The sequence below is a fragment of the Mastigoproctus giganteus genome, chromosome 8 (genome assembly GCF_048544385.1).
Source record: "Mastigoproctus giganteus isolate SK-2022 chromosome 8, ASM4854438v1, whole genome shotgun sequence".
Taxonomy (NCBI): domain Eukaryota; kingdom Metazoa; phylum Arthropoda; class Arachnida; order Uropygi; family Thelyphonidae; genus Mastigoproctus; species Mastigoproctus giganteus.
Window position 1 is genome coordinate 57,974,565 of NC_143582.1, and position 24,653 is coordinate 57,999,217.

The 24,653-nt window shown below is 38.3% G+C and overlaps 1 protein-coding gene across 1 annotated transcript in view; it reads left to right on the top strand.

Moving 5' to 3' along the window:
* Positions 1–24,653, top strand: part of LOC150081552 (muscle-specific protein 20-like) — a 104,109-nt gene that overhangs the window by 74,247 nt on the left and 5,209 nt on the right. The window contains exon 3 of the mRNA XM_090380102.1: positions 20,971–21,175. Coding sequence (XP_090236228.1) covers positions 20,971–21,175 — 205 coding nt within the window. The remainder of the gene's footprint in view (positions 1–20,970; positions 21,176–24,653) is intronic.

A 24,653-nucleotide genomic window follows, 5' to 3' on the forward strand; every position in this document is an offset into this window, starting at 1 on the left:
AAGAATACAATGCGGAGACGGGGAAACCTCAGGTGCCATCAGACAACTAACAGACTTTACACTTTGTTCTCTAGGGCTGTTCTAGTTAGGAACTGGGCAAAACTAGATTCCACCCAGCATATCACATTGTCCATTACAAGGACATGCTGCACAGTTGGCACACCTAGCAGGTGCCCTTCCACTTGACCTAGAAGTCATTAGAAGGGGCCTCAATCATATAGTCAAGAGGCAAATCCCAATAAACATCCTAGGAATTACCATAAATTTGGAAATTGACCCAAAACAGGGGAGAAAAAGAATTCTAACCACACTCTACCAGAAATGGCAGAGTAGATGGGAACAAACATCCAAAAGGGAAGTCACTAGGAAGTTCCTGCCTCAGGTAACCCTTGCCCCCCCCCATTAAGGTCTAAGTCTTGAACAGAAATACTGTTCAAGACTTAGACCTTAATGGATGTCGGATGAACTGATGAGGCTTGTGGCAGAGAAGAAAAATGTGTGGGATGCATGCAAATTATCAGGCGACACAGAAGCCTATGGCAGATATAAGCTAGTCTGTAATCAAGTCACAAAGGAGGTTAGGCAAGCGAAGGCTGACTACAAGAAATCCTTGGCAAAGGATGCAAAGACTTCTTTACTTATGTAAACTCTTGAAGGAAGGGGATAAATCAGATTGGTTCACTTGATGGTGGTGGTTCAACTGTTGATGATCCTGCTCAGATAGCTGACAAACTGAATGAGTATTTTACATCTACATTCACACAAGGAATTCTGTAAGGAAGGGACGGGCAGACGTTTACTAAACTCTAACAGGGAGCTAAATGATTTTGTGATAACGTAGAGCAAAGTGGAGGAGAAATTGTTGAAGTTAAACACAAAAAATGGCATCTGGGGAGGGTGCAATCTATCCAGTTATATTGAAGGAGGCAACGAGGGAAGTTAACAAACCCTTAGCCATAATTATGAGAACATCCTTGGATTCAGGGAATGTCCCAATGGACTGAAAATGGGCAAATGTATCCCTGATTCACAAAGGGGGGGGGGTTAAAAGGGTGACACAAATAATTATAGACCTGGTAGTTTAACTTCTGTTCAGGGAAAATAATGGAATCACTGATCAATGAAGTGATGCGGGATCATCTAGACAAAACTGCAGTAATAGTTCAGACACAGCATGGGTTTGTTAAGGGGAAGACCAATTTTATTGGATACTATGTGGTCACAAAGGAACTGGATGCAAAAATTAATTTTGTTATCATATACTTGGATTTCAGGAAACATTTTAATACTGTTGCACATGGAAGACTGCTTTACAAATTGGAGCAGCATGGCATTAAGGGCAAGTTGCTGCAATACATAAAGGGATGGTTGAGTGGGAGACAGCAGAGTGTAGTAATAAATGGACACTGCTCTACATGGACTAATGTTATTAATGGAGTCCACCAGGGTTCGGTGCTGGACCCACTGTTGTTTTGTGTATTTATCAATGATAATGATGAAGGTATATCAGGCTTAATGTGCAAGTTTGCAGATGATACAGAGGATGGCAGGGTTGTTAATGACAGTAAAGACAGTATGCTACTGCAACAGAATCTAGAAAAGTTAGGCAGATGGCTGAGAAGTGGCAACTAAAGTTTAACATTGACAAATGCAAATTACTGCATATGAATAGCAGTAATCCAAGCGAAACATAACAACTGTGTGGTACTACACTCTGGGAGGTGGAGAATTAAAAAGACCTGGGGGTAACTGTGCAGTCTCTGAGCAGTGCAGACAGGCTGCCAGAGCAGGTCATGGAGTTTTGTCAAAGATATATAGGAATTTTGCTAGCAGAGAGAAGGAGGTGATTATCCCCTTATATAAGGTAATGGTCAGGCCACACCTTGAGTATTGCATATAGGTCTGGAGACTGCATTTTAGGAAGGATGTAGAGCTGCTAGAATGAGTTGAGTAGAGAGAGAGAGAGGGGCAACAAGATTGGTGAGAGGAACAATGTGGGTGTTCTTACCAGGAGAGGCTTAAATCCTGCAAGTTGCAGAATCTGGAGACTAGGCACCTGCGAGGTGATCTGATTGTGGTGTATAAGGCCTTGAATGGTTTGAGCAGGCTGAATGCTGAAGGGAAACTTCTGCATGCTCAGATTAGAAACCTGAGGGAGCATAAATTCAAATTGAGGAGACAGTTGTAGAATAGAGGTGCGGAAATTTGCCTTTAGCCAGCGGGTAGCTGAATGCTGGAACAGACTTCCATCTGTTGTTGTGGAAATTGATAGCTTAAATAAATTTAAGGCTGAACTAGACAAACATTTGGAGTGACCAGATGGGTGAAGTGGGAAGGTGTTTTTTTTTTTTTTTTTTTGGCTGATGCTATATAAGCTTGCTTTCTTGCATCATATGCCTCAACTAATGCTAATTACAATTGACATGATTTATTTATTTGATAAATGTAATGTATGTTTTTGAATAATTAGTATAAATGGATGACGTGAATAAATGTTGATTGCACGGGTATAGGTCTATGTGAATGAGTGCATATTTTACGACACAAGAATGTATGTTCCTGCCTTTGCCGAGTTCCAATGAGCTTGGCCATGGGCACTGGTTTTTGTGGGTAGCTGTCCCCAGGGGCTCACATCTGGTGAGTATGGGCTTGGCACACCCAGGATCCTGAGCTGGATATCATCATTCTTCTCTTTCTTGTTGATTCTCTTCTACTTTTGACTCTCTCTCTCAGGGTTACTCGGGAACTTTTTTTTTTTTCTGGTGCAGCATAAGCCTCAGGCTTCTTTGCATCATATGGATATTAATAATAATAATAATAAATGACAATGAGTGTGTACGACAGTCTCTGTTTAGTTAGGCTCTCAGTCACGTCTGAAAATGTGGACATGACAGAGCTGTACCATTGATATTCATGATGGATATGGATTACATGTCTCCCAATGTGTTCTCCATTCCAGACAGCTACGAATATCCAAATATGTGAAAATTAATGCAAGTATTTGTAAGAGTTATTGTTCCTACCTTGACTGTCCTCCATTGGTCAAGGGCACTGGTTTGTGTGAGCAGTTGGTGTATGGTAGTCTATACTTGATTGGAACTTTCAATCACATCGCACAATGCGGACATGATTGAGAACTGCACAAGTGATAATACTTGATGGATAGAGATTACCCCCACACCCAATGTGTGTCTCCATTCCAGAGTGTGGTGAATTTATATTCCAAATGTGTGAAAATGAATGCAAGTATGTATAAATGTTATTATTCCCCTATCTATGTATATATGAATAAAATAATGAATAAAAGATTAGTGTGTGTGCACGCGCGCGCGCATGTACATGCATGAGTGAATACATATCTGTATATGTTAATGTGTTGTTTTGCCTATTTGCTGGGTGAGAAATGTGTGCACTTAACCAGGGAAAAAGAAACATGTTTGCCATCCTATTCTGGGCACTGTTCAAAGCATGTAAGTATGTAAGAATGGTGAGTGCAGGGGAATAGCGAATAAATTGTTGAAAAATTTTTTTTCCCCTCTTACATTCTTGTAGGTTAAGCTGTTTAAACGTGCATGCATGCCAGGTCACCTGTGCAAACTTGCAGTGACTGAGTGAATGCTTATGATTAGTATTTTATATAGTATTATACACTTCAATCAGGAGATGATCTGATGCAGTGTATAAGTCCTTGAATGGCTTGAGCATGCTCAAGCCATTCAAGGGATTCTTCCACTTGTTCAGATTACAAACCTGAGGGGTTATAGGTTCAAACTGAGTAAAGACAGTTGTAGAATAGATGTGCGGAAGTTTGCCTTTAGCCCGCAGGTAGTTAATTGCTGAAACAGACTTCCATCTGTTGTTGTGGAAGTTCCTATTAATATTATTACCCATATGGTGCAAGGAAGCTTGAAGCTTATACTGCACCAGCCAAAAAAAATTACCGAGTTACCCTGGGTATGAGAGTCAGAAATAGAAAGGAGTCACTAAAAAAGAGAATAATGATGATATCCAGCTCAGGACCCTGAGTGTACCAAGACTATACTCACCAGATGTGAGCGCCTGGGGTTAAATTTGATAGCTTAAATAAATTTAAGGCTGAACTAGATATACATTTGGAGCGATTGTATGGGCGAAATGGAAAGGGGTTTGTTTTTTTGTTTTTTTTGGCTGATGCTGCATAAGCTTGCTTTCTTGCATCATATGCCTTAACTAATGCTGATGTATAATACAAAAAAAAAAGAAAAAAATGTGATTGTCTTGGTAGCTGTGCATATTTAGATAGTACCAATGTCCTGTCTAGTTTAATGGTGATGAATGCAGGATGGCATTCATTACCATTATATGACAAGTGTGTAGGTAGACAAGTGTACATGTAGATTATGCGTTATTCTGACAGACCTCCAATTAGGTGGTGGGGTGGAGGCAACCAATCAGAAAACTTCCTGCCTTGCTGATGCCATGCCCTCCTCCCGAGGCATGGCATGGGATCTGCGGACAATGGCTTCAGCTGGGCTGGCCAGAGTGGTATTCAAACAGACGTACTGTACATTTACAGTGCAATCACCTCCCCACATAGGGTACCGTCTCTATCATTTTACTCCCATTCAATACCTGTTTCCCTCCTCCACTTCCCATCCCAACCTTTTTGCCTGGTGGACTCTTACTACTACAAAACTTTCTCTGCTCTTAAGTCCCCCCCCCACTGGTGCATTATACCTTCATGAGGCCCAAAGCAAAATGGAATTTGAGGCCCCCAAATTCCATTTTCAGTTTCAAATTCCATTCCACGGTAATCTGTATTTTTTTCAATTAACTCCACTATTTATGGAAGAACTAAATATAAAATTTCATCAAAAAAGGGTAAAACCATTTTGGAAAAAAAAAATTTAGAAAGTTCAGCTTCCAATAAAAATCACTTAAAAATAATAGTAAAAAAGAACAATGAATTTTTGAATGATATTGGATTGGGGGCCCAAGCAGATGTCCTTTTTGCATATAGGATATTGTGCCGCTCCCCCCCCATGGAGGATAGGCTCCTTTCACAGGGTACCCCCACTGACCCCTTTAACTTTTGTTTCCCAGATGGAAGCCTTTCTGTAATCCACCTTTTCTTCTGTTCTTTCCCTCCTCAAATGTCCCCTCTGCACTCCTTTCCAATAAAAACTAATGGTTTTTTTCAGGGTGAGGGGGCGCCTTCTCTGGAAAGCTTTCGTGATGCCAGAGTTCGCCCAACCAGAGAACCTTTAATAACCTACAACCTGGCCCACCTCCTCAAGTTGAAGGATGGACAATGAGGGTTCCCGGGGGCCATCGATAAGTGACCAACGGAACAATATACTAACACTATGCACACTATCTCTGTTGTTGTTTGTTGGATTTATTGGTACAAGGGCTACTAAGGCCATAATGCTCCACACTATATCTGGCCTTTACAGAGTTTGTACTGCGAAAAGGGTATACAACACGGAGTTGAGCGGGACCCCGCTCAACTCTGTATGGCGCTTGACAGTAAACACTATATACACTGAGTGGACAGACATCACGGGATACTTACCTAGTAATGGGTAGATCACCTTTCATTCAGATAAGGGCGGTCACACGGCGAGGCATTGAGTCCACTAGTTCACGAAAGTGTTGCACAAGTATTTCCATCCATGCTTCTGCACCACTGTCCATAATTCCGTGGCATTTCAGGATGCAAGATCCAAAGCTTGAATGGACCTTTCCACAGCATCCCAAAAATGGTCCATAGGGTTCATACCCAGTGAACAGGGAGGCCATTCCATGGTGGTCAAATGTGCAGAATGCTCTTCGAACCATGTTCTTGTCACCACGGCTCTGTGAAGAGATACATTGTCCTGCTGGAAGAGTCCATTGCCCTGTGAATGCACGATGACCATGAAGGGATATAGATATAGATCTGCAAGGATGGACACATAACCTAGACCATTCAGAGATGCGTTTAGATGTACCAAAGGTCCCAGCGTGTGCCAGTTGAACATGCCCCAGACCATTAATGACCATCCAGCTGCTTGAACAGTTGCTTGTTGACATGATGGGTGCATAGCTTCGTGTGTTTTCTGCCAGATACGCATCCTCCCCTCTACTCGAAATAACTGGAAACAGAACTCATCGGACCAGGACCCATCTCCAATCATCCAAGGTCCAGTACTGATGTTCTTTCACCCAGTTGAGGCTTAGAGTCCTGTGTCATGATGTTAGCAATGGGACTCTTGGTGGGTTGGCGGCTCTCATAACCTATTACGGCTAATGATTCCCTGATGGTCTTGGTGGAGACAATTCTGGCACCTCCCTCCTTGAAGCGGGTGGTGATTTTTGACACTGTCGCTCTCCAGTTGTCTGAAACAATGCGAGACAGACGTCAACAGCCATGTTAACCCACCGCTTTTCTCAGCCCACAGCACTGCCCACAATGAGATGTTATTCCGGAAATGGAGTATTCCCGATACACTCTTGATACTGTCGAATGGGGACTTTGCAATTTCTGTACCACCTCCTCGATAGAGTGACCCATGCGTTGGGCACTCATTATCATCCCGCTTTCAAAGTTGGTCAACTCACAACGTATATCCATACTGACATCAAATTTCTATTTAGGTGTATGCAGTGTACCTATATACCTGGCCAGTGGTGGGTTCATCCACTAATGAGAATGGGTGACAGAGTCGCATTGCCCAGGAACCACCTATCCCACAAATTCTGTCCTTTCAGTGTACTATATCCTTTTTATATACATTGTACTCCCCATATTCAAATTCCATATCTCTTATATCTCAATGACACCATGTCTCTGATATCCTTAAAATGTTTGCATTTGATGACTTGAACAGCACTTTAAATTCATTAAATTTATTTACTATTCTCCTAGCATTGATGTACATGTAAGAATACATGCACCTATTCTTGCATGTATTCTTACATGTACATGCATTCAAGGAGATACATGCATGTATTTCCTTGTTCCAAAATGACCCACAGCAGGCACTGAAATCCCCTCTAACTTGCTTTCCAGGCTGCTGCATGTTCCAATAGAAGCAGTGCAAGAATCACTTTCACTTCTTCCTGCAGCTATTGTTAATCTATCAGTCTGTGTATCCCCCAAGGTGGCAGTGTTCCAACCCACCTAACATTGCCTCTCTAGCATCAGCAAATATCATTGCACCCTTTCTATTTAAGTGTATCCATCCCTGTAGAAGCAATGTTAACAAGAACAGACCATACTGAGAAAAGTTCTAACCCATGAACCTAGCACAATCTCTCTAGGGCCGAATTGACTGACAAGGCTCTCATCATGTACTCCCCCCCCCTATTATGTCTGAGCAGAATTGCAGACACTTCAAATTTAATCCTAACTCATGACTTTTTCTAAACATTGCCCTGTACTGGTTAAGTAAGTCCTAAGATCTCCTGCTCTTAATGTCATTAGTGCCAACATGTACAACAATATCACTTTTGTGCTCTTTAAAGATATCTGCTCTACAGTATCATCAACTTTTTCCCCCGACAAACATACCCGGTCCTATTCCACCTATACTTTATTCAAATTCAAAATATATTTTGTATTTTCCTGACAGTTACAGACAATAGCTACCTCCTTTGGGACAAGTGCATTCTGCCATGTGGAGTTTGCCTCTGTTTTGCCTGATACTCAACTGCAAGCTCTGGCATTGGAGTGGGCAGGTGAGAGCATGATGGACCTCCAACTTAATTCCTTCAAGTGCATCCACCCTGTACTTCACACTCTCAGAATGATGAGTTGGTTTATGCCTAATATCCTCACACTCCTTACATCAAACACACACAAAGACATCGCCCTTGGCTGTCATGTACTGTTCCAAATTGATAAGAAAATATCTAACAAACAGTACACTTCACAAGGCCATAATTTGGAGGCCAACTGCCCTGATTAGTTCTCCCACAAATCACAGCACTACCGCTACTTTGAGCCCGCTGCTTTGCTGGATTGGTCTGAGGTATAATTCCCATTCAAATTCAATTTAATTGAGAATATTACACTAATGTAATATACTTAAATGCAATAATAATACTGAGCAATGGTTATGCAGCAATAATATATATTACGTTTTCAAGTTAGCGTTATTAAATATATATTACGATATGGGGTTTACATTAGAGCCACTCCCCGGTTTACGTAATACTTGACTTACGGTAATTTGACTTTACATAAGTTTTTGCCGGCCAGTGCAGACTTACACCGATGAGCCAAAACATTACGACTACCTACCTAATATGATGTTGGTCCTCCAAGTGCAGCCAAAACTGCTTATACCTTGCAAGGCATGGATGCTACAAGATTTCTAAATGTTGTGGTATCTGGTACCAACATGTAACCAGCAGATCCTTTAACTCCTGTAAGGTCCATGGTTGAGACATCGCAGATCGGAGTTCCTGTTCCAACACAAACCACAGATGCTGGATGGGATTCATGTCTAGAGAATTTGGAGGCCAGGGCAACACCTGCAAGTCTTCCTCATGTTCGGAAAAACAGTCTCGAACAATCTGGGAGTTTGTGGCATGGCGCATTATCCTGCTGAGAAACAGCACCGCCACAGGGGAAGCCCGTTGAAATGAAAGGGTGTACCTGGTCAGCAATGATGTTTAGGTAGGTGGGAGACATGCCCGGCACATGGATGACTGGATCCAGCAGAACATCACCCAAAGCATGACACTACCACCACCGGCTTGTTTTCGTCCCACTGTGCATCCAGGCGGCATCACTTCTGCAGGTAAACAATGCACACGTACCCAGCCGTCCACGTGGTCCACAACGTTGGAAGAAGGTCATTGGACCAGATGACCTTCTTCCAATCACTCAAGGTCCAGTTTTGATGCTCGCGTGCCCATTGTAGGCGCTGTCACCAGTGAACTGTGGTTGGCATGGGCACTCGGATCGGCCTGCGGCTATGCAGCCTCATTTTCAGCAGAGTTCGATGTACTGTGTTGTGACACATTACTCCCGTCACCAGCTTCCAATTACCGGCAAGTCGTGCCAGTCGCCCTTCTGTTGCCATGTACCATCCAGGAGAGCCTTCGCTCACCCTGAGCATCGATGAGCCATGGTCATCCAACACCTCACCGGCGATTCATGGATTTTCCTTCCTCGGACCACTTTCGGTAGGTACTAACCACGGTTGACCGTGAGCATCCCACCAGCCATGCTGTTTCAAATATGCTCTGGCCCAGTTGTCTGTCCATTACAATTTGGCCTTTGTCAAACTCGCTTAAGTCCGCTGCCTTTCTCATCTGAAGAACAAGAGTAGCACTGATTAACGGAGCTCAGCAACTACCCGCGCACACGCCATAGTTCACCTGCAGCTGCTTCGATTTACATAACGACTCGCTGTCATAATATTTTGACTCATCGGTGTAAAAACATCGTGGAAACTTATTTTGCATTCCGTAGGAATAAATGGAGGTATCGTGAAAATATCGTAATGTGAACCAAATAACACATTGTTTTCTTTTTTTTCGTTTTTTTTTAGTAATTCGCTCTAACACCTCGGAAGTTGAAATTTTCGCTATATAACTAAGCTATTTATCTCTCTAAAATGTAATTTTTAAAACACATTTCTGGAGGTCACTACTATAAAACAATAAACACAATTTGCACTTTCCGGTTTGTTGGGCTTTTTTGTTAGCGCAATCTATTATAAACAGATAGTAAACTCGATCTTATTGCATTTGCGATAATACCGATAACTGGAATTATGTGGGTTTTTACGTTACGGTATTATGGTGAAATGAGTTCCCCTTCACTGAAATCTTCACTCATATAAAAAACATAAATAAAATTTCAGAATCTTCTCTTCATTTCCATTTAATTATTGCAATGGTGAAGTGAAACGGAAAGTACAAGTGCTGGCAGTGCTAGGAAACGAAGCAAAATTGATTTAGAAATGAAGATGATTAATTAAGACGTACGAAGCCAAGACATGCGTAACAGTATACCGTTACGCATGTAAAGCTATAAATTAATTTTAATAGCTAATAAAATTATATATTAACGGCAAGGCTGCCGCTAGCGATTGTAACACCGGAAACGAAACCTTGTAACAGCGCCTAATTGATATCGTATATTAACTATGCAGCAGCGATCAGGCAGCGCCTAATTGATATCGTATATTAACTATGCAGTAGCGATCTGGCAGCGCCTAATTGATATCGTATATTAACTATGCAGTAGCGATCTGGCAGCGCCTAATTAAATAAATAAATTCTCTGTTTATACTCCGGGACGACCAAACGGTCAGAGGAGTTCACAAAATAGACACATTACAAGAAACAGTACCGTATCCAGTAGTCACGGGCTTGAACCCCGATCACTCAAAGCACGTGTACTTATGCACCCGCGCGCCTGACCACGAGGTTACGGCGGCCTCTTCGTATACGGTACTGTACTGTATTAACTATGCAGTAGCGATCTGGCAGCGCCTGTAGCACCCACCCTGATTAACGCCAACCGACGTGATTTGAACTTTCGTGATAATTATTTACCACAATATACCAGAATTCCCCAACCACCACGCACTACAGTACAAAGTGACGAGATAAAAAATTCGCGGCAAACAGCCGATACGAAGTATTGGCAAATTATCGAGTGTCACATAGGTGAAGTTAATGTAGTGGAATGATGTCAGAAAGAAGCAAGCTTATCCTCCATCCTTATCCTCCAAGAATTTGTCGAAGGGAGAATGCCATTCACATTCCACTTTCTCAATCCATTCAAGACCTTAAACATCTCAATCAGGTCATCCCGCAGGTGCCTAGTCCCCAGACGCTGCAATTTGCAGAACTGAAACATTTCTAGGTAAGAGCACCCTTCTATTTCCTTCACCAATCTGATTGCCCTTCTCTGCACCCGTTCCAGCATCCTTCCTAAAGTGAGGCCTCCAGACCAATATACAATACTCTAGATGCGGCCTAACCATGGTCTTGTACAAAGGGATAATTATTTCCTTATCCCTACTAGCAAAGTTTCTGTATATCATTGACAAAAAAAAAAAAAAAAAAAAACTCCATCAGCTGTCCTGCCAGACGTCTGCACTGTTCAGAGAATTTCATATCTGCTGCACAATTATCCCCAAGTTTTTTTTCAATTTTTAATACCCCGATTAATTCCTCACACTTGATAAGTTACTCTAAGGTTACTGCTACCAGTACGCAGTACCTTGCATTTGTCAATGTTAAACTTAAGCTGCCATTTCTACGACCTAATTTTTTTTAAAATCTTGTTGCAGTAGCATACCGTCATTACTGTAGTTAACTACCTTACCAAACTTTGTATCACTTGCAAATTTAGACATTAAACCTGATCATCAATATCATTAAGAACGCCGTAGCCTAGTGGTCAGGCGCGCGGATGCATAAGTACATGTGCCTTGAGTGACGGGGTTGAAACCCGTGACTGCTGAATACGGTGGTGTTTCTTGTATTCTATCTTGTGAACTCCTCTGACCGTTTGGTCGTCCCGGAGTATAAACAGAAAATTTAAATTTATTTATTTAATAAATATTGAAAACAATAATGGTCCCAGCACTGAACCTTGTGGAACTCCACTGATAACATTAGTCCACGAAGAGCAGTGCCTATTGATAACCACTCTCTGTGTTCTTCTACTTAACCATCTATTTATCCATAGCAGTAACTTATTCAGATGGCTCTTGATTAAAATTAAATTTATTAAAATAAGACAATTAAAATGATTTTGTTTATATATTTTTAAATTGAAGTTACAAGGTGACCAGTCATCCCGGTTTTCTTGGATTGTCCTGGTTTTAAGCGGAATGTCTCGGCTTCTCAAAAAATGTTTTCGGGACATTCTTTTGTCCCGGTTTTTACGAATCTATTTCTTCACCTTTTTCAAATCAAATAAAGCAATTAAGTATCACATATAACTAAATGCCTATCCCGCGCTTAACTCATAAAATAACGAAACAACACACTTCGACTAGCGAGTCACCAGTCAGTTGCTGAACGCTTGAGCAGTATGAGATAAAACTGGTAAGAAATTGAAGTAATTGCTGGTTATCATTTAAATGAAATTGAAAAATTGTTAACTGTATTATTTTTAAACGAACCCCTGGGGGTTCGCGAAAGTGTTCCAGGGAGTTCGCGCTAAAAATTCTGGAATGGCGTCTGCTTAGATTTCCATAGGTATATTATTGTAAACTACAAAATATAACTAATAATAAACAATAAAGTAAAATTAAATTAAATAAAAGGTAAAGAATTGCCAAAGAAAGAAACCACATCTCCCACAATTCCTTATAATTAGCATACTATCTTACAGTATATCATGTTAAATAAATGTTTTCCATACTAAATTTTTTTTCATTCTGAAGGATCATTGTTATGTATAGGTAATTTTTTTTTTAGAACTTATAGTACTTATTACCGTGCATAGGTTGAAGGTTGAAAAGATAAAGAAGATGCTTGTTGACATTAGACTTGACTTCCGTACATTGTAATTTTCAGAAAATACGTTTTATACGTATAAAGGAAGGTTGTTCCAAAAAACAAAAGTTGAATTAATAATTGAGGAAGAAGAAAATTTGGTTCTGTGAGTTTGAACTTGGACAGTAAAAGGATATTGACTGGTTGCCGCACGTGTTCAGACTGCTTTGAAAGAGAGAGAGCGGGAATTATAGAAACCAATTCAGAAGAATAGCGCCCATGCAAGTATCTATAGAAAGGGCATGCAACAGAAACACAAAGTCTATGAGACAGAGCGTGGAGAGACTCTGTTAAAGATGAGACATTGATAAACCTAACTGCCCTCTTTTGAGTGGTATCTAGAAGCCTGAGATAAGTTTTGGGAGCACCACCCGAGATGTGGGAACAATATTCCATGGTAGGCCGAATTTGCGATTTCTACAGATTCAACAACTTTCGAAAGAAAAGTAACGCCGAGAGCGAAAGAGAAAACCCATTTTTTTAGATGCAGAGAAAGCAATATTTGTAATGTGGTTTATGCCAAGAGAGAGATTAGAAGTCAGGGTAATCCCCAAGATCTTGCCTAGAAATCGGAACGTCATCGAAGATAAGCATAGGAGCAGAAGAATCCTTTTTGCGAGATATAAGACAGGACTAAGTTTTAGAAGGATTGAAATTAAGTTATCTTTGCTCGACTGGAGAATTACCTGGAGATCAGCGTAAGGATTCTGAAACTGGAAGGAAGAATGCAATGTGCTATCGTCAGCAAAACTATGGATAGGATTTCCGGTCAATGGAAGAAGGTCGGTTATTAAAATACAAGAGGAAAAGTTTGGGAAAAAGAACTGAACCTTGGGGAACACCAGCATTAGGGGAGAAGTTAGAACACAGAGATCCGTGTTCTTGGCCTGTTCGAAATCTAGTTTGGACTGATTAATAACTGCTTTACAAAGTAGAAATAATACTTTATAGTAATTTTTATTATTACGCAATGTCGCTTATAAAAACGTGGTACAGAAAATACTTTCTAATAAAAATTCAGAAATATTATACGATTTCAGAGAATATAGGCTTAGTGGTTCGCATTAAAAACATTACGTTGAAAGGGGTTCGCCAGTCTAAAAAGGTTGGGAACCGCTGCTGTAATGGAATGTAGAAACGTGTCCGATTTATTTATGATGTATCTGTTAAATAACACGTGTAATTTCAGATCTGTTCTTATTGTTATCTTTTTCAAAGGGAACGCCCCTAAAAAGCCTCTGGCTTATGTGTTCTCCCTCCCTTCTTGCTGTTATATCCCAACAATTGTAACACAAAATAGGGATAAATAAATTATCAAAATGCTTAAACATAAGTGTGTTTATAAAGAATACTCCAAAGAATAGAAATTTATATTAAAAAAAAAAAAAAAAAAAGGTCGACGTATGTACTGTATTTCGTATGTCGACCATTTACGTATATATTTTGTTTTGGTTATATTGTTATATTAGTTACAAAAATGAAATGTGTGTAGGAAAGACAAGTATAATAGGCAGAACGAAGGGTTTTTTTTTTTTTTTTTTGTAGGGCGTTCGGGTTTTCCTTTTCGGAAATCTGGTCGCCCTAGAATGTTATAACAATCAATTTATGAAATATCAGAAGGTTGTATTTCTTTTTCCTTAGTTTGTATAGTTTGTTGGAAAAGTATTTTATTTTATGGAAAAAAATGTAGTGAAAAAGTTGTGGATGATTAATAAAATTGTAATATATTATTATTATTATTATTATTATTATTATTATTATTATTACAATCTTTTTATTAAACCTGAAAGTGCTGACGCCCCTTAAAGAGCTATGGGTAAGAAGCGTAATACATATTGCGTTAAATGGTGATACATTCCAATACTTCAAGCAATATATTTAAAATTCTTACAAAATATACAGTTAATAAAATTATTCACACCGAAGAATATACAGAATGTTGGAGATTGAAAGGTCAACTGAGGTAGCAAGCTAACACAGCTAAAGATCCCAATTATGGACATTTGGTCATAAGAGAGCACTTCTGGGAGCAAGGGCATCAAGTATCTACTTATGACGCAACCATTATCGATGGCTCACAAAGTTGTGGAACCGGAAATGGCTTAAGAGTCTATATTTGCAATCTAGAGAGCCACATTAATCGTGAGAGGAACCACGGTATTCAACCAGCCTTTCAGTGGGCTGTGTTTAGGCAGAATGGACGCTGGCGTCTTGAAGGCTCCTAATTCACTTCCGGCCAGTAGACACGTGGGAATTCCAACTCCCGTAACTTTATGCGATTGTAATGCAGCGGTGCCGTGGATCTGGCTTCGCTTGTGATATAAATACCAGTCAGTTAACGTTTGAGTTAACGTAAGCTTTTGGAAGAGGAAAAAAATCAGTAGTTTTTGAAAGTTATAGCCGTGAGATTATATACCAGTTTATTCTTATGGCTTTCAGTCTTGTATTATTTTTATTGTATTTTAATATTTAATATTGTATATCATTTTTATATTTTTATTTTCACTTAAAATCCATCCTTCCAGCATTCTATATAGTGGTTGTGTGTGAATAATCTTATTACAGAGAGATATGTTAAATACAAAATTGTGTTTCTTCCCCCTACTGTTGTGATGTGGAGGCACTTGAGAGAATTGTTAGTAGCCCTTTTTGATCTGTTTAAGAAATCTGCACTACGTCTATAGCATTTTCTGCACTAAAAACTATTATAAAACAACCCTGCTTGTCATGAGGCAAAAATTTCGGTAATCCATTACTTTAGCCTCGCCGTCACAGTGTGACTTCGCCGGAGCCTTCATCTCTTACCTGTCACTCAACCGTGATTCTAACCAGTTACTGTGATGGAGCTTGCATGTTTAAGTTTATCCGACAGAGAATGCTCGGTCACTATTTACTTGTCTCTCCGTGCCGAGAATTTATGTAGGAAAGTACGTAATTCAGAAGTTTTTTCAGTAATTAAAGATAAATTCAGGCTACATCTTTAAGTAACAAGTCTGGAGGAATTTTAGGAAGGATGTGCTGGAACAAGTACAGAGAAGAGCAACGAAATTGGTGAGGGGAAAAAAGGGGTGCGTCTGGAGACTAGATATTTGCGAGGTGATCTGATTAAGGTGTTTAAGGCTTTGAATACATTGAATAAGCTCAATGCTGATGGAATCCTTCCTCAACCACACACGCTCGCGCGAGTGGGCACAAATTCAAATTGAGGATGGACCGTTGCAGAATAGTTGCCTAAGTTTACGAAGTTGCCTTCAGCCAGCGGGCGATTTAATCCTGAAACAAACTTCCATCTGTTGTTTTGGAAGTTGTTAGTTTAAATAAATTCAAGAAAGAACTAGAAAAATAGACAAACTATTAGAGGAAATGAGGTGTCGAGTTTTTTTGTAATTTGTATTTTATTGAATTTTATATTTTTTTGTAAATGTTGCATATCGTAATTGGCTTGTTTCCAATTCTTCAGTTTCATTTTCTGCCTACACCAGAGCTTGCAACAATTGCAAAGCATTTATTAATCAGTCCAAACTAGATTTTCAACAGGCTAAGAGTAGAAAGCTTGCTTCTTGCCCTAAGGGTAGCCAAGCATTCTGGTCTCTTGCCAAAACTATTGGCCTCAACCTTTGCCCATCTCTGCTCCCACCTCTGTCAAAACCAGATGGTTCTACTGTCACTTCAGCCAAGGATAAAGCTGACCTGCTAGCATCCCATTTTTCTTCCAAATCACGTATTAACGATCTTGGTAATACACAGCCCACCATTCCGTCAAAAGGATGTCAGAAGGATTTTGACGAATCTTGATGCTAAGAAAGCTCCAGGTCCTGATGGTATTTCTCCACTTGTTCTCAAAATCTCCGCTCCTAAACTTACTCCTGTTCTTTGTCGCCTTTTTTCACTTTCTTATTCCAAAGGTGTTTTTCCTTCTGCTTGGAAACTTGCTCATATCCAACCAGTTCCAAAAAAGGGTGACAAATCCCTCCAATGCAATTATCGTCCTTTCGCAATTACTTCCACTCTTTCTAAAGTAATAGAGAAATCAATTAACCGCCAACTCTTAAACTATCTAGAAACCTTCCGTCTGATCAGCGATCGCCAGTATGGATTCCGTCAGTATCGATCCACTGGTGATATTCTGGCTTATATTACCCATTTATGGACTAATTCAATGGAAATGTTCGGTGAAACAGAAGTAGTTGCTCTTGACATCTCAAATGCTTTTGAATGCGTTTGGCATAAAGGTCTTCTAAACAAGCTTCCATCTTATGGTTTGCGAACTGTTTTTTGTACTTGGTTATCCAGTTTTCTCTCTGACCGCTCACTGAGGGTAATGGTAGATGGCTCTCTGTCTTCTAACTTCTCCACTAATCCAGGTGTCTCTCAAAGTTCAGTTCTTTCCCCCACTCTTTTCCTCTTGCATATTAATGACCTTCCTCCATTGACCGGAAATCCTATCCATAGTTTTGCTGATGATAGCACACTGCATTCCACTTTCCAGTTTGAGAAACCTTTTCCTACTCAATCAGCTTCAACTTCTCGAATATCCGCTACCAATTCCTTAAATGCCAATCTCCAGGTAATTCTCTAGTGGGACAAAGACAATTTAGTTGATTTCAATCCTTCAGAAGAGGGCAATTAGGTTAATGACTCATTTCTAACAGAGTCTCTCCACTCTCTATCTAATAGACATACTGTTTCTGCTGCATGCATCTGTAAGATTTGAAAATCTTACAAAAAAAATAAAATATTTTTTATATAGACTTTGAAAGTTAGTTTTCCTTTGATTCTTGCCATTAATAGGATAAATGGGTAATATATGCAGTTTCAGAAATAAGAATTATTCTGGTAAGAGGTATAAAAATTAAAAGAGTAGCGGGAACGAAAACAGATCCATTAGCTTTACTTCCGTTAAACCAGGGAACAGATGGAGGATACTATGACAAACCCAGCAGGGGGTCCGGCGCTACAAAAACAACTTAAGGTTTATGAGTGGACACACACCGGAAACGTATTCTGTACAACACACACTAGTTTCTAAAAATAGACGCTATAGTAGCCAGTGTCACAATTTGTGGGTTTTTTTGAGTGCAATAGAGACAAGCTGTTATGAGACAGGAAGAGTTGTTTTGGAATATTCGGCCACATCAAAGAACACATGTTAACAAGCTGAAAATAATAAAAGAGAGGGATATAGGGACTCACGTGCTAGTGCTACGGGGCAGGCTGAATTAGGCCTTCCAACAAATGAAAAGAAAGAAAAAATGAAAAAGAAAGAGTGATTGGAAGAAAACACTGTGGGAAGGCGTGGAAAACTCCTGGGGAAAATTGTGGATGGATATGGACACAGGGGGAGAGAGAAGAAAAAAAGGAAGAGAAGGAGAGGGGAGAATTTTTGAGCGGTGCTAGTGAAAGGGTGAGTCGGGTAGAGTGGCTTGAAAGATGATGAAGAAATAGCCGACGAAAAAAAAAAGTCGAAGTGGGGTTATCAGAAATGTAGTGAGTGAGAAATTAGGAGATGAACTGGAACAGAAGGTAGCCGTCCTGACAGGAAAAATAGCAGATCCTGAAAGCGGAGTAGCAGTTGCGAACGCCATATGATGATGATCTGGACGCTGTAAGATGTTGCCCTGGACGCTGTAAGATGTTGCCCTGGAAGCTGTAAGATGTTGCCCTGGAAGCTGTAAGATGTTGCCCTGGAAGCTGTAAGATGTTGCCCTGGATAGCAGAAGATAATAGCTCTGGATAAGGATAGGATAGAAGGCCCTTATGAAGACATCGGATCACAGAAATTAAGTAAGTGAAAGTTAATTTGAAAATACTGTAAGTTAACTGCTAGAGAAAGGACTGTAGTGCGATAATTGGGGAAATTAATGATAAAGATAAGATTAGATGGGTGAACCAAATAGGAGTAAATTCTACTCTAAGGCAATTATGGTTGGTTTAGGCAGTAATTTGGAATAAGGAGGATAGTAATGTAGATGAGAAAGTTAACGGAAGGAATTGTAGTAAAAAATAGAAATACTAAATGTGTGGAGATAAAATTTATGTATATTGCCAACCCTTAAAGGTGTGTTTGAATGTAATATTGTATTTTGGTAATCAAGTTCTGTAACTGATAATGGTTAAAGAAATATATAAGAAAGAGGAATAGGGAATTAAAGAATAAATTGGTAGTTATGATGATACATAAAGGTAATATGATCAGTGATATGTTTAACTTTAATGATTAAAAAATGTTAATGACACCTATGAGGTATGATTTGATTGTGTTGTAATAGGAGCAGAAATAAGGTGAGCATATAAAGAGTGTAACTATTTAACCTGTGTATGCATAATGAGAAAGGTGAGATAAAAAAAACAAGTCAAGTCTGTAAAGGAGCCTGTTAGATAGGAAGAGACTGGATATGTTGTAAGTACCTTGGTGTTGAAACAGTGAAATTCTAAATTCTATTCTTAATGAGATTTGTTATGATTTAACTGTAAATATGCATAATAAACTTGTTTTTTTTGTATAACATTTGTGTGTGTGTAATTGTTGTACTGGACACAAGCCTAACCAATGGGAATTAAACCTATATAAGAGTTTCTCCCCTATGAACTTAGAATTTTCTGAGAAGTAAAGTCAGATGCGCAAGTGGGGAGATATTATAAAGGGGAGTTGTTCAAACAAAAGATATAGCATAAGGGAATATAATATAAAATAATATAATATAAATAACATATAACCCCCCCCACATCTTCTACAGATACTTCCATGTGCACTGTTCTTCTGAACTGGCTTCTATAATCCCCGCTCTCTCTTTCAAAAAAGTCCGAACACGTGCCGCCAACATCCATTTACTGCCATCTTCAAACTCATAGAACCAACTTTTCATCGTCCTCGTTTATTCATTCAACTGCCGTTTTCCGGAACAAAATTCCTTCGTACGTATTTCCGGAAAATTACAGTCTAAAGAAGTTCAAGTCTAATGTCAACAAATACCTCCAATCCATGCACGGTACTAAGTACTATAGGTTCTAATAACTCTTGTGTTTGGGGTTTTCATAATAAAAAAAAAAAAAAAAAATTCCTAGATAATCCTTTACATACAGTACGTAGCGAAATATCGCTGCTGTAAGTGCAGGAAATTAGAAATAAAAACCGCAAGTCTAAAAAAAAATCCTTAATCTTACGAATTACTTAAAAGTACGTAAATTTTAAGCACAGAGAGAGTAAACAGTGAGTGCTGCGCATGCTCCGTCATTTAGACTGAAACATCGTAATCACGATTTACCTCACGGGTGGGAAATGTCACGGGTGATGATAAACTGTGGAGTTTCCCAAACTGCGGTGGCCTCCCCCCAGCCACACTTGTTTTTTGGGAGGGGTCGCTGGTTTTCATGAAGCACTTTTTTTAATGAAATATGGGCAAACCATCCCGTTAATATAGATACAAAGCAGTTTTTCTTTATTTATTTTAGATTAAATGTATTAAAGCATATATTAATTTATGCTGGGTGGAAAAGACATCAGTTCCATGTCATGAGGAGTTTTTATGGGCCTTTTTCACAACGTGGCTGAGTGTTGTGAAAAAGGAAACTCGGGTTTTTCTTCCCGAAAACAAAAAATCGACCACAAAACACACATTATATATATATAATAAAACTATAAGTAATGCCTAAGAATTGAATTCTAATAAATATATTTTTTAAATTTCAGTAAATTAAAACAAATATTTTAATATTTGTTTTTACAAGTCTTTCAAAAACCAGAAGGTATACGCTATTCACCTGAAAAAATCCAGAGGGTATATCCTCCACTATAGCCCTGCCTACAACAACAACTTGTTCTGAAACTTAGGGGTTGGCGTAAAATTTATGAAAAATTTTAAGGGGGGCTCAAAGTATAAAAGTTTTTGAACCTCTGCGCTAAAATAAAGCATAACCAAATTTGTTTATATGTAACTTATTGTTCTCTGGCTCTGTCAGAAAAATAACCATTAATTTGGCTAATGAATAGATATCGAAAAAGCATTTTGCTGATAAACCTTCAGGTAGCTAAGTTATATTTAACAAAAAAACTTGACATTTACTTGATTAGATGTTATAGCTGCGAAACTTCTTAAATACAATTACAAATAAAGCGACTAATTCTAATACTGTATACGCAATTTATTCTACAGAACTTCTATTGCCTATTCATGTATTCCCCCCTTTAAACTGTAAATAAAGGAATTTATATATATAAATATATAAGTGATCCGGATGATGACGATTCTTTTTATTTATTTGTTTCTTTTGTTTAATCTGTCCACATACATGTATTTAACTTCCTTAATTTATTGTTATTCATTTACACAATCATTTTTGCTTATAAAGGTGAATAAAATTTTAAAATAACAATAAAAGGCAAAAGATGCAAAATTTACGTGAATAATAAACTGAATCAATTTTTATATTCTTTAATGAGTCAAACAACAGTAACTTTTATCTTTTTGATTCCAGACTTATGAATAAGTTGCAGCCCGGAATAATCCATAAGATCAACACATCTGGTGGTCAGTTCAAAATGATGGAAAACCTCAACAAATTTCAGGAGGCTACAAAACGTTATGGGGTGCGGGAAATGGACATTTTTCAAACAGTTGACCTCTGGGAGAGGAGAAACATTCCTCAGGTCACACAGTGTATTTTTGCACTGGGAAGAGCCGTAAGTATAAGAACTATATCTCGTTAACATATTTGCTTATTCACCTGATGCAATAAATACATAGTTCTACATTACTATTATAAGAAATAAACCATTTACTCTGAAAAAACTGAACTATACTATGTATATGTTATAAAAGTTTCTGTATATGTTTCTGTATAACATAGTACAACATACTGAACAGAAAGTCTTTTGAGATCAACTACCGGTATATTCTGAGTGGACCATTTATTAAGTACACCACTTCCCTCAAGAAACTCAAATGTACCTCTAAACATATTGCTATATGTCTGTGGATGGCACATTATATTATTAGTCTTTTGTAAAGTCCAACATATACACACACTCAAATCAATAATCAAACCAAGTTTATTAATTTGCACATTCATGCCGGGTGCAATTATTACGCCCAAGCAATTAAGTGACCCCACTTAATTACTACTAGACAACTTAGCATAATAATTAAATTTTCAGCGTACAGATACATTGGTGCGATATATAGGTAGCATTGATATATGGTTTATAATATATATACATATATCGATTATTAATTTTTTGACATCCCTTTTCCCAACCACTGCAGAATTCAGCGCCAACTGACGTCTTCAGCATGGCAAGATTAAACCCCAAGGACGCATATGTGGCGTGGGCAGCGAAAGTGATTAAAAAGTTGAGAGAAACGCCATTGAACACACTTTCGGTCACATTTTATTAACTGTTCTTTGAGAACAAGTAATAAAACCTGACCACAATCGACTTGTAAAAATTTCTGCCACGGCTGAAAAACACTGTTTTTCAGCCGTGGCAGAAACACTCTGTTTTTCAGCTGCCGCTATATTGTTTCAGCATGCATGGCTGCTGGACGAAACTAGGGCCATAAAATGATTAAATCGATTTTGAACATAGCACAGGTCCGCAGGGTGAGTGTCAAATGCTAAATACCATGATCACAAGAAGCAGTATCAAGAATGTACCAGGAATGGTTCACTGCCAAAAAAATGTGTGGCAAGACAAAAAATGGGAAAACACTAGTACAGTACTGTATAGCTGCCAACACTTTTATTAAACACTTATTTTATTTTTATTTTATTTATTTATTTGTTATTATTTTATTATTTTTATTATTATTTTATTTTATTTTATTCTTTTTTATTATATTTTATTTATTTATTTATTATTTATTATTTTTTATTTATTTTATTATTATTTTTATTTATTTATTATTATTATTATTGTTATTTTATGTATTATTTATTATTATTATTATTATTATTATTATTTATTTATTTGTTATTATTATTATTTTATTTATTATTATTATTTTTTATTTATTTATTATTTTTTTTTTTTTTTTTTGTTCAGAGTGTGTTCACAGGCCGGTTTCCATTGTTATGCATGCTGAAAAACCCGGGATAACTCATGGAGGAAAACCCTACTACTTCCGCCAAGCACAGCCTTGATTAATGAGGCCTTTATGGATTTCTCCAATTTCTGAAAGGATGCGAATCGAGACCTCTCCAAACGTGCGACAAGTGGCGAAACCACTGTACTTTCATGCGGACCTCGGGTTGGGATGAATTATTCATTACCTCCTCTCTTCCATTTAGGTCCTTTTCTCGTCCCAATTCTATTCCATCCACATGCATCTTATACCCTAATTTAACTGATACTACCATCTATCAGTCACGTGACCTCTGGAATTAACCATTGCTTCCCAGGAGTAAAGTTCCCCAATGCATGTTGGCAACGTGTACAATTACATAATAAATAAATCGAAATATACGAGATTACAGCGTTGTTTAGATTGTGTAGCTATTTCAGAATGAAACCATCGGATTACCAGTAATGGTTAAGCAGTTAATTAGACGACAATGGAAGTAACACCTACTGGGGGCGTTCAATAAATTATATGCCTACCTATGAAGGAAATGAGATAGAGGCAAAAATCTTTTTTTTATTTTTTCAACGTAACTCCCCTAAACTTCAATACACTTGTTCCATTTTGTTGGCAATGAGGAAATACCGGACAAATAAAATTCTTTGCCCTATCCATCAAAGAACGCAGAAACAGCAGAAGAGTTCATTTTCATCAGAAAAGCGACGTCCACGTAGGTTTTTCTTGAGGTATCGAAACAGAAAATACTCACTGGGGGCTAGATCCGACCTTTAAGGTGGGTGGGTAAGTTCTGTAAACTCACAGTCTCTCAAAGCAGCAGCAAGTGACTGGTGTGTTGTCCCGAAGAAGCAGCAGCACACCTCTGAAAAGTCTTCCATGGCGTTTTTCCTTTATGACACCCCTTAGGTTGTACAGTAGGAATGCATATGACTCCCCACAGACTGTCTGCTTGTGTTCCAAGTAGTGAATGTACAAAATTCCTTCAGCATCCCAAAAATTCACATTATGGAATCAAAATTAGCATGATTCAAGTTGAGATATTTAGGAACATGATAAATCATGCATCATTAAAATATAATTATGGCAAGTACCTTTAGGTAGATAATTGATTGAACGCCCCTGGCATATGGAAATATTCTCGTTGATGCCGTTAGAAAACGGCATAGCTAATAGTTCCCATCTAAATCGATGAAGTGTAGTTTGAAACTGAATTCTTTATATAAATTCGCTATAATATATTGGGTAGGAATAACATCATGCACTTGATTTGATGGTGCTGCTAGGCAAAAAAAAAATAATAATAATAAAATAAAATAAAATAATCAATAAAACAAATAAATAAAAAGACAAAAAAAATCCCTCCTTTCAAATTGAGTGACCCAAACCCAAGCATTACTGTATCTGTCGAAAGATAATTTTCTATCCTGAAGTGATATCTTTTAGGGATTAATTTTCAGTGATGAACTGAAAATCACTGAATTAGCTTCAGGATTAGCAATATTATTAAGAGAAAATAATATCATACATTAATTAAAAATTTCTCCGACTAGGATATCATCGGCCAAGTCATAAAAGAAAGACCTAATTCAAGCATCAACCCAACCAAGCAATCAGCAAGGAAATGAACTGCTGTTCAGTGGCTTTCCCACCCATTTACAACATTAATTTGATGATGGCGTTAGAAGATCTCTCCAAGCGAATGAAAAACTGTTATACAAGGATTAGGCAAACTTAACTATGAGAGCCAAACCAAATAATATAATCTTCGTGACTGACTGACGAATAAGAGAAGCCTTTAAATGAGTGCTTGCGTAATTTTTATTAAATAAAATTTCCGTACACAATAAAAACTGACTTTTCAGGTCATTAATAAATAAAGTAGATTATAAAACTGTTATCATATAATCCGACGTAAAATGATAATGATAATAGTGTAAATAAATATAAAAACAAAAAGCTGGAGCTGAATTTTTCTAGCTATTTTCACATACAGTCTCCTGATTAAGGTCTGTTTATAAAGTAGGATAACATCTAAAAGATATTTCTTGGCTAAATGCCTAAGAGTATGAAGGAGTTTATTTA